The sequence below is a fragment of the Mya arenaria genome, chromosome 6 (genome assembly GCF_026914265.1).
Source record: "Mya arenaria isolate MELC-2E11 chromosome 6, ASM2691426v1".
Classification (NCBI taxonomy): Eukaryota; Metazoa; Mollusca; class Bivalvia; order Myida; family Myidae; genus Mya; species Mya arenaria.
In genome coordinates, this window is record NC_069127.1 from 44,828,707 (window position 1) to 44,840,926 (window position 12,220).

General features: G+C 35.5%; 1 protein-coding gene across 1 annotated transcript in view; it reads left to right on the forward strand.

The window, feature by feature from the left end:
* The first annotated feature begins 4,552 nt into the window (after window positions 1–4,552).
* The window catches only part of LOC128237508 (serine/threonine-protein kinase MARK1-like), a 55,838-nt gene continuing 48,170 nt past the window's right edge, over window positions 4,553–12,220 (forward strand). The window contains exon 1 of the mRNA XM_052953091.1: window positions 4,553–4,579. Coding sequence (XP_052809051.1) covers window positions 4,553–4,579 — 27 coding nt within the window. The remainder of the gene's footprint in view (window positions 4,580–12,220) is intronic.

Here is a 12,220-nt window from a genome sequence, read left to right on the forward strand (position 1 = left end):
TTGAATGACAATTCCTCAAAAACGAGTTAATTGCCTTATTTTAGCTATTTAGTATTATTTTTATGCCTTCCGTTTATAGCTTATTCAGTCTATTTATATTATCATTAAATATTCTATAAATAGGTGTATTATTACAATCACAATGATATACAGTAACGCCTTTGGCCATCACAATAAAAGGTGTGGCCATGAATGAAAATATTACTGTAAGTTGTATACCGGCAGAGAATGATAGATTAACTCTTGAAATATGTTCTAAAACAGTGCCGTATACAGCGGACATGGAGGCACCCCGCCGCCGCATACAATATGCGAAAGACATATCACTGCATTTAGGTCGCGTTACGGTGCCCCGCACAAAGCACCATTTGAAATACTTAAACACCGTTTGAGGGTGTTCGTTTATTTATTATTGACTGTTTTGGACAAATAGTTGATACAGGTTTGGGCAAATAATTAATACAAACATGAAGGAAATGAAAAAGAAATATAGTGGCTTAGAAACTAAACAATAAATTTGCTTAGCCTAATGCAGAAAATGAATCATTACATGAAAACGGAAATGAGATTTGTAAAGAAATGTAAAGTTCATTATTTCACTTCATATCTAGCAGGCTTAATAACATAAACTATTTGTGTAAAACTCCGGCCATTCCTGTATGCAGTCCTACCATGCAAAAGGTTACCAGGCTCGCTGAGCCTGAATCGGAGGATTTTTGTTATGATCTACCCGTACAAGACTTCGGTGGCAACCCTGGAGAAGCACGGCTTACTCGTTATTGCAGGTGAATCATGGCTACCTCGTTATCGTAGGTGAATCATGGCTATCTCGCTATCGCAGGTGAATCATGGTTACCTCGTGATCGTAGGAGAATCATTGCTTCCTCGATATTGCAGGTGATCATGGCTTCCTCGTTATTGCAGGTGAATCACGGCTACCTCGTTTTCGTAGGTAAATCACGGCTACCTCATTATCGTAGGTGAATCACGGCTTCCTCGTTATGGCAGGTGAAGCATGGCTTCCTCGTGAGCGTAGGTAAATCACGGCTTCTGCGTTATCATAGGTAAATCACGGCTTTCTCGTTATCGTAGGTGAATCACGTCTGGAGAAGCACGTCTGTCGCGCTATCTTAGGTAATTCACGGCTTCCGCGTTATCGTAGGTGAAACAAGGCTTCCTCATTATCGTATGGAGATCACGTCGTCTGCAGTAACTTAGGTGAATCACGGCTACCTCGTTACAGTAGATGCATCACGGCTACCTCGTTACAGTAGATGCATCACGGCTACCTCGTTATAAAAGGTGAATCACGGCTTCCTCGCTTTCGTAGTTGAATCATGGCTTCATCATTATCTAAGGTGAATCACGGCTTCTGCATTATCGTTGGTGAATCACGGCTTCCGCGTTATCGTAGGTGAATCGCGACTTACACGTTATTATAGGTGAATCACGGCTTCCTCGCTAAAGAAGGACCCTTCTTCCGCGTGTTATAGTACACATACGTGGATAAGGAAAAACAATCGACGCCTTTTCGTCGTTATTAAAGTGTGTCATGAATTTACCAAATTTGGGACGAACAAGGGTTCTTAAAATTACCAGAATGAACAACTAAACGTTTTCTTGAATGTGCTGATCTATCTAAAAAAAACTTGCTATCTGCACTCGAAAAACAATAACAATACCTTTGATTGGCCAAATCGCGGTATCGGATGAGAATTACACGAAAGAGAACAGTATAAAATCGTTGTTTTGAAAAATAAAGTGCATTGAGTGAGTCGGTAAGCCTATTAAGAAAGTGTGTTGTTTTCACGAGATATTTTAATACGTACGGCCATGCTTTTCATCTAAAACAAGCCTCATCGTATATTAGCAATTGCTCTTCATTCGGTGCACAAGGTCATTTCTAAAAATATCGTTTACCATAAAGAAAACAATGGTTATATTCACAGAATCGGGGACGTTTTTCACCCCAAACTATGGACCAGGAAACTTGGACGCACCTGACATTACAACCCTTGTAATTACAAACTGTACCAAAAATGGTTTCAAAAACAGAATGCATCGAGCCGGGATTTCCGCTATTTTCAGGTAAGACCGGACCCACTACACCATAGAGACAAGTTATTGGAGAAAGTTTTATGAAATATATAATTAATTTAAACCAATTTGTAATTTTGGGAGAGTTTGTTAAGTTTTTAAGCAAAAGTGTTTGCATTCACCGAGTGTCCCCATTTGTTCAAATGAACTTAACGAGAATTTACCTGAAAGAAAAAAATGACATTAACTTGACTTTTACCACCAAAATAATACGTATTTACCGGAAGTAACATTAGCGACATCGATTGTGGACAAACACTATCGATTGTCGCCGACATAGCATTGTCAGCGACGATTTATCTTTTGTACTCGATATCGTTTCATCACTAACAAGTACTACACATGAAATATTAGGGTTTTTATCATCATTTCTATTTTTGCACCAGGCATCAGCGCATTCAGCTATGAAACAGCATGTTTGTAGTAATTGGTACTTAGTTACCATGTTAATGATTCTAAATCATAATGTTTTAACTATAATTACCTTGATCAATGCCTACATCACCTTTATGTGTTGATCTTTTTACGTGCTTTTGCACATATTCATACAATTTGCTTCATTGAGGAAGAAACCGTGTGCATAAGAATGTGCATTTTTTTCAATTCAATTCTAATTCAATAACGTTTGACTTCCATTTGCAATGACATGCCACGAAATTGAATTGCATGAAAAATGTTCGTGTCATTTATTCCATGTTACTCACGGTTAATGTAATTAAATCCACATGCTAATGTAAATCATTCCATGGACAGCCAAACTCAATATCTGCTTTTGCTGAATAACTTTACTTGATTCTTGAACTTGTATTAATTAATGATACAGTGTGGACATACCACGTGGTTTGTGACGTCATATTTGGTTATAACATGAAGCAAAAGACAGCTCGATTCGGAAATGATTATCGCTGTAAGTTTGTTATGTTTATATCAATTTTTTATAAAACATAGCGGAGGCTAAGCGGATTTTTTTTTATATTTTACGCGATTACAGAGCGATATATGTTGAGCAAATTATGTTTTCTTCAAAAATCGTGGGAAAATGCTGAGAATGTACAAAATATTGTTTGTGAAAACGAAAAGCAAATTACTTTTCTGGTCCAACAAGTTGTTTATATATATATTCACCATGTTTGCCTTAAAACGGAAGCCTCGAAATGCATATTCTATCCTCAGGGCATATTCATACTTAAAAATGAAGCATACACTATAAAGAAATATTAAATGTATTTTGTTATAACGAAAAGCAAAAAAACAAAACATTTGGTTATAACAAAAAGCAGCTTTTGGAGGAACAATTGCCGACCTCCCTCATTCTTGACATGAGCCCAATTAAAACCTGTTTTGCAATATTTGTTTGCATAGACAGTAGATATGAGCATCGGTTATGTTTTACATCAATTAAAAGACATATACATGACAACTTAATGTCACAATCATACTGCTTAGTATGTCACTCGATTTATTTATCAGGAAACTTCATGATTCTAACAACACACATCACGTTGTATGTTCTTCATAAGCTCGTTCGTCTGTTGTTGTTGTTGTTGTTGTTTTATTGACAAAATAAAGTTTGTTCATATATTATAATTTTATTTTCAATATAAACATTACTTAAATTGATAATCAAAAAGAGCAAAATACAGTTTGAATGATAACAAAATATCAATCACTGATACCAAAATTGTTACCATGTATTTAATAGCTTTAAACGCTTAAATATGAAATGACTAGAGGATTCTGAAAGGTTTTCGGAAATCAACGACCGAAAGCGTCGATTTCTAAAGATAAAGAGGATCTCAAGCTCGGGTTTATATTGTATCAAATATTAAACGAGTTCTTTTTTAAACGATAATAACGAGGCTTTGCTTTTAATTGTTTTAAAATGTCGAGTTTAATAAATTTGATACAAAATAAACACGAGATTGAGGTTCTATTTATAACATAACTTATTTACGATCAAATCTAGGTCAAAATTTCTTCAATACACATTATCCTTACAAATCCAGAATTTACACTGTGTGTTATTAGGCTGCTTCATTCGCAGGAAAGAAAATAGTCCCATATAAAAACATTTTATCTATGATAAAAAAACATAAATAATATATTTCTCAATTATCAACCGATTTTCAAAAGTTTCACTTAAAAACAAAAACAATAAGTATTTCAATCAATTTCAACCAAAAAAGTCAATAATAATAGTAATGTCATAAATGCGTGACGTCATAGCTTTCAATGTAGCGAATGGCTTCCTAGCTGGTAGATTACCTCCATGAATCGGAGCACCAAAAATGTTGTAAAATCCACCAGAAAAATGTGTGATTTGATGTGGAATTAGTGACAGATTGAAGTTGAGCATTGCTAGGCTGAGTATTCTGCATGGAAGTAGACGGGGTATTTTCACTGGAGTGCAGGATGTTTGATATTTCCTTGTGTTGATTCGGATTCACAAGTTCACATGCTTTGGCGTGGTTGCTTTCAAAGGGTAATTTTGGTATTTTGAATTGAATTTACACACGGCTTTCGAGATAAATATGCTAGTTTAGGCCACATGGAGTAAACCACTCTGTTAAATATAACATCTGTGTTGGTCCATACATCAGGCAAATTAAAAAATGGTGATCTTTTCTTTGTCCGCCTGCTTCGCTTCCCTAAGGCCGCATCATTCTGAAAAAAGAAAACATTTTGTTTGACTAAATTATTGCGCCTTTTTATTGTGCCAATAAACATGGTTTTGCTTCAGTTGTTCGACATCAAAGTTTATCCCTGCAGTATCCACTTTAACATATGTGAATATACATGCGTTTAATCAAGTTTGATAACGAAAATAGGGGGAATGGCAACTTTTACTTCAATGAACGTATGTTTAAATTTCATTCAATTGTTTTAGGGTTTTAATTTATACACGACAAAGGTGAACTAGTTTGCACGTCAAACCTACCGACGACGCATAAATTCCATTAAAAAAAAGAGCTTATGAAAAACATGCAACGTGTTGATGGAATCATGAAGTTTCCTAATGAATAAATTGAGTGACATACTAAGCAGTATGATGGTGACATTAAGGTAGTACATACCTAATGGGCACCATTTTAAACTATGATCAGCTTGATAATTTCTGAATGTGTATCATTGCCTGGATTCAAAAACTGAATTCAAAAGAAATTTACTGTCAAATAACAATTTTATTTAAATTTGAATTACCATACCCCATTTCAGAATTGTCGATACAATCCTTTATTTCATTTATTTTTCAACATTTTGGTAATATTTTTTTCAGAGTAACAAGAAATATATTTGCTTTCAGAAATAATACATTATTGATCACATCACCAACAAATATAATCATACTGTACTGAATTAGACATATGGTATTACAATTTTAACATACTGTTTTGACCGCGTGAAATTGGAACATCGATGTTTAAAAGCAAAAATAACAAGTTCTAGAAATACACATGACCTGTTATGTATTAATGATTATCTTTATTCTTTTTGAAAACATTATGTCAAAAAATCAAAATGTTTTACCATCTCATTTAAAAAAAAATTGTAAATCCCAAACACCTATTTCAGCCGTGCCTGCAAGTTATAATCACAGAAGCTAATATTTATGTGTAAAATGTGTTTAATTACTTTTTAATGAAAATACTATATTAACTTTTGTAAAAAAAAAATGTTAGGTAATGAAAACAAAAAATAACTAATTAAACAAAATATTTGTGCTTCTGGCTGGATTCGAACCACTACCTTAAAACCCTCAAAAGATTTGTAGTCATGTAAAAGGCTAAAGCATTAAAATTGAAAAGTTTCAAGTGGAGGTTTTCATTAGGGGTTTGCTACCTTAAGTTATTATATAAATATATATGTGTGTGTGTGTGTGTGTGTGTATGCGCGCGCGCGCGCGTGCGTGCGTGTGTGTGTCTTTTAATTGATGTAAAACATAAACGATGCTCATATTTACTGTAAATAAATATTGCAAAACAGGTTTTAATTGGGCTCATGGCAAGAATGAGAGAGGTCGGCAACTGTTCCTCCAAAAGCTGCTTTTTGTTATAACCAAATGGGTTTTTTTTGGGGGGGGGGGTTGCTTTTCGTTATAGCAATATATATATATATAAACAACTTGTTGGACCAGAAAAGTAATTTGCTTTTCGTTATAACAAGCTAGATTTTGTACATTCTCAGACTTTTTACACGATTTTTGAAGAAAATATAATTTGCTCAACATGATATATGACGCTCAGTAACCGCGTAAAAATGTATTTTTTTCCGCTTAGCCTCCGCTATGTTTTATAAAAACTGATATAAAAATAACAAACTTACAGCGATAATCCTTTCCGAATCGAGCTGTCTTTTGCTTCAAGTTATAACCAAATGTGACGTCACAAACCACGTGGTATGTCCACACTGCGATAAATGCTTCTTTGTTTGGTTTCGTTCTTCGTAAAATCCAACATGGCTGCCGATTTGTTTATTCGACCGGTGTCAGAAAGTACATGATAAAGCTGACGTCACAGTAGTCGTCCGCAATTAATATTTTGGAAATTTCAATATCGGTCATGTACATATCATTTTAGCAACAAAAACTGTTAAATTGGTCGATTTTCTTAAAATTCGAACATCATTACACTATTAAGGTTTGAATGGTTAATTTCTCGACGATGTATATTTGGAAACGCATGTTCGGGGGGATTCACAATTCACTTATTAAAATTGTTCGGCTTTTGATATGGTGGTGGAGTGATATATTCAATTTTATTTGTGCATAACTAGTACGTTCAATTGAAAAAAGTTAGGGAGCTACTTGGCCTCGTACTGAGATGCGTGCAGTGGCGTTTTCAGCCTGCTCAAATTCCATGTATTCATTACAAAAGTGGCATTGCTGCAAAATTAACTCCTATCTTTTTTTCATGCCCATACGGAGAATGCGAGCGCTTCATAAAAACAATAGGAATAGTAATTCGCGCAGCAAAAACTTAAAAAGCAGGTTGGCGCACAGATATGTGTGCATTCGTACGCAACTATAGAGCTACGAAACACAGTTCAGTAGATCTATTATTTGAAAGACAGATTATAATAAAATTACCATTTGCAGCATCGAAACCTTTAAAGAAAATATGCAAGTCAAAGCTCATGAAAATGACGCAAATCAAAAAGCTAAAATGAAATCGTATGCGGGCGCGAAACGGCATGCAAAGATGGCATTATTTAACGTTGGCGACACTGTACTTGTCAAACAACACAAAACAAACAAGTTCTCCACACCTTTCGACAGTCAGCCATATAAAATTACAAAGACAAACGGTTCGATGATAACAGAGAAAAGATAGACAAGTCAATCACCCGCAATTCATCCTTCTTTAAGCTGATAAGGCTACACGATTCCGACAGCGAGGACGACTTCGACGACAACAGAACAAAAGCCTTAAAAACCAGAGACGTTCATCGCGCAATCGAGACCCCCCAGAACGTTTCAAAGACTTTGTGCAAAAGTGATTTATAGTGAAAATGGCATAATAATCCCTTTATGGAATTGGATTAATTTGCCAATATGTTTGTGCATGTTTAAGAAATGGAATATGCGATTATGTTTATACTTGTGTACATATCATTTTAATTCATGACATATAGATGCTAGTGCAAATTTCTATGTACGTGAAGTTAGCGGCCTAGCGGCCTAGCGGCGTGAAGTTAGCAGCCTAGCGGCCTAGCGGCCTAGCGGCGTGAAATTAGCGGCCTGGCGGCCTAGCGGCGTGAAGTTGGCGGCCTAGCGGCCTAGCGGCCTAGCGGCCTGGCGGCCTAATTATTTTTTCTATTTCCAAGCAATTGTTAATGCGTTTTTTTTAAAACAATGATAAATCAAGGTTTTTTATTCATATAGTTACATAGCGGCCTTAAATTGTTATATATTCAGAATATTTTTCTTTACCTTTTATTCTAAAACAATTTTAAATTAACTGTTTTATGCACAAATTATCACTCTGAAGCGTTTTTCAAACTTTTTTCAAAAAAGTCGATCAAGCACTTCAGCGACCTAGCGGCATAGCGGCCTGAAATTAGCGGCCTAGCGGCCTAGCGGCCTAAATTGAATCCTATTTCAAAGCATGTATACATCTTCTAAAACAATAACATTTTAACTGTTTTTATGCACAAATTAACACATTGAAGCGATTATCAACAGTTTTTTTCCAAAAACGTCGATAAAGCAGTCCGCTATTTCAAAGCATTAAACATGCCTGTTCTTCTAAAACAATGATGTATTTACTGTTTTTATGCACAAATTATCACTCTGAAGCGTTTTTCATTTTTTCCCCCAAAAAAAGTCGATCGAGCACTTCAGCGACCTAGCGACCTAGCGGCGTGAAGTTAGCGGCCTGGCGGCCTAGCGGCCTAAAATGGTTTCCTATTTCAAAGCATGTATACATGCATTTTCTTCTAAAACAATGACAAATTAACTGTTTGAATGCACAAATTAACACTTTGAAGCTATTAGCGATAATCAACTGTACATCATTTGTTTCTTCAAAAAAGTCGATTAAGCAGTCAGCTATTTCAAAGCATTAAACATGCCTGTTCTTCTTAATCAATGATATATTTACTGTTTATATGCACAAATTATCACTCTGAAGCGTTTTTCAACTTTTTTTTCAAAAAAGTCGATCGAGCACTTCAGCGGCCTAGCGGCCTAGCGGCCTAGCGGCGTGAAGTTAGCGGCCTGGCGGCCTAGCGGCCTAGCGGCCTAAAATGGTATCCTATTTCAAAGCATGTATACATGCATTTTCTTCTAAAACAATGACATATTAACTGTTTGAATGCACAAATTAACACTTTGAAGCTATTAGCGATTATCAACATTTTTTTTTAAAGCGTCGATAAAGCAGTCAGCTATTTCAAAGCATTAAACATGCCTGTTCTTCTAAATCAATGATGTATTTACTGTTTTTATGTACAAATTATCACTCTAAAGCGTTTTTCAATTCTTTTCCAAACAAGTCGATCGAGCACTTCAGCGGCCTAGCGGCCTAGCGGCGTGAAGTTAGCGCCCTGGCGGCCTAGCGGCCTAAAATGGTTTCCTATTTCAAAGCATGTATACATGCATTTTCTTCTAAAACAATGACATATTAACTGTTTTTATGCACAAATTAACACTTTGAAGCTATTAGCGATTATCAACAGGTTTTTTTTTCAAAAGCATCGATAAAGCAGTCATCTATTTCAAAGCATTAAACATGCATGTTCTTCTAAAACAATGATATATTTATTGTTTTTATGCACAAATTATCACTCTGAACCGTTTTTCAACTTTTTAAAAAAAAAGTCGATCAAGCACTTCAGCGGCCTAGCGGCCTAGCGGCGTGAAGTTAGCGGCCTAGCGGCCTGGCGGCCTAAAATGCTATGCTATTTCAAAGCATGACTACATGCATTTTCTTCTAAAAATGATATGTTAACTGTTTTTATGCACAGACTATCACTCTGAGGCGATTATCAACATATTTTTGAGAAGGATAGGCATGTTCACATGCTTTGAAAAGCTGACTGTTTGTTCGACTTTTTTTTTTAAAATGTTGATAATCGCCTCAGAGTGATAGTGTGTGCTTAAAACAGTTAATATGTCATTATTTTAGAAGAAAATGCATGTATACATGGTTTGAAATAGGAAACCATTTTAGGCCGCTAGGCCGCTAGGCCGCCAGGCCGCTAACTTCACGCCGCTAGGCCGCTAGGCCGCTGAAGTGCTTGATCGACTTTTTTTTAAAAAGTTGAAAAACGGTTCATAGTGATAATTTGTACATAAAAACAATAAATATATCATTGTTTTAGAAGAGCATGCATGTTTAATGCTTTGAAATAGATGACTGCTTTATCGACGCTTTTGAAAAAAAACTGTTGATAATCGCTAATAGTTTCAAAGTGTTAATTTGTGCATAAAAACAGTTAATATGTCATTGTTTAAGAAGAAAATGCATGTATACATGCTTTGAAATAGGATACCATTTTAGGCCGCTAGGCCGCTAACTTCACGCCGCTAGGCCGTTAGGCCGCTGAAGTGCTCGATCGACTTTTTTGAAAAAAAGTTGAAAAACGCTTCAGAGTGATAATTTGTGCATATAAACAGTAAATATATCATTGATTAAGAAGATCAGGCATGTTTAATGCTTTGAAATAGCTGACTGCTTAATCGACTTTTTTTGAAGAAAAAAATGATGTACAGTTGATTATCGCTAATAGCTTCAAAGTGTTAATTTGTGCATTCAAACAGTTAATATGTCATTGTTTTAGAAGAAAATGCATGTATACATGCTTTGAAATAGGAAACCATTTTAGGCCGCTAGGCCGCCAGGCCGCTAACTTCACGCCGCTAGGTCGCTAGGTCGCTGAAGTGCTCGATCGACTTTTTTGGGGGAAAAAATGAAAAACCGCTTCAGAGTGATAATTTGTGCATAAAAACAGTAAATACATCATTGTTTTAGAAGAACAGGCATGTTTAATGCTTTGAAATAGCGGACTGCTTTATCGACGTTTTTGGAAAAAAACTGTTGATAATCGCTTCAATGTGTTAATTTGTGCATAAAAACAGTTAAAATGTTATTGTTTTAGAAGAAAATGCATGTATACATGCTTTGAAATAGGATTCAATTTAGGCCGCTAGGCCGCTAATTTCAGGCCGCTATGCCGCTAGGTCGCTGAAGTGCTTGATCGACTTTTTTGAAAAAAGTTTGAAAAACGCTTCAGAGTGATAATTTGTGCATAAAACAGTTAATTTAAAATTGTTTTAGAATAAAAGGTAAAGAAAAATATTCTGAATATATAACAATTTAAGGCCGCTATGTAACTATATGAATAAAAAACCTTGATTTATCATTGTTTTAAAAAAAACGCATTAACAATTGCTTGGAAATAGAAAAAATAATTAGGCCGCCAGGCCGCTAGGCCGCTAGGCCGCCAACTTCACGCCGCTAGGCCGCTAGGCCGGCAGGCCGCTTACTTCACGCCGCTAGGCCGCTAGGCCGCTAACTTCACGCCGCTAGGCCGCTAGGCCGCTAACTTCACGTACATCAAATTTCTTAATATGTAACAGTGTAACTCTTATCTTAAAAAAAAGAACAAAAAATAAGGCCAGATAATCTATATACCGATTCTAGTAACCAGACTAAATTCATTGAATAGACTCAACTTTCTATCGAAAACTGACTTACCTGGAATTCTTTGGAATTTACAATCCTCCCAAAGACATGCTATTAATCTCAGAAAACGATCGGTGTAATTTACAAACAGACAATTTGTTTTCAAAAACTTTATGGGTGAATCAAGCAATTAGTGCTCGCCGCTGCCATAAATCTGCGTTGTTGGACATTAGTTCTATCTGATACTGGCCATAATGCCACATTTCGTAAACTGCCAGAACATAAACTACTCTCCTAATGAATTGATTATCATGTGGTTTAAGTTTAATGATTGATAATGTTTTTTAATATTAAATTAATCTTTGGCAGATGTTGAAGTTGTTCTGAGAAAAGAAGGGATGTAATGTTGTGAGCATAGAAGCTCCGCCTCTAAGGCACCAAGGTGGAACCACTAGAAGTATCAGAGAGGCAGTATGATTCAGACTATTGATGTACTCACATGTAATACACTTGTAGAATAAATGTAGTAAAACTTTGAGTGTCTTAATTACATACCTACATTGAAACACTACAGTTGATTTTTTTTCAAATAGTTTTGCATGATGGAATAAGCATATAAATAGTTTGTAAATTATCGTTACAATCTATTTTTCAATCAGAAATCAATATGATCGGATCAGCAAAAAATGGGTAATCCTTTTGTAAATAGGGACTTAAATCCGAAATATGCTGTGTATGGTGTCATTGATAAGTTACATCATTTAAGTGAGAAATTAATACAACATATCGTTTAAGTTTTAACTAAATTATACCAAGTGCAAGGTGCAATGCAATCCGCTAGCAAATTCAAAAGCCCGGTGCAAGTCAATAATCAAAGAAGTAATACATTTATTTCGTACGACGTGTACTAAATAAAAAAGGAAGTGAAACGACAAGGACACTAAACGATGATCTAACGTACTGTAAAACCAAAGCGCTGTCATTTCGTGTCATAGCTA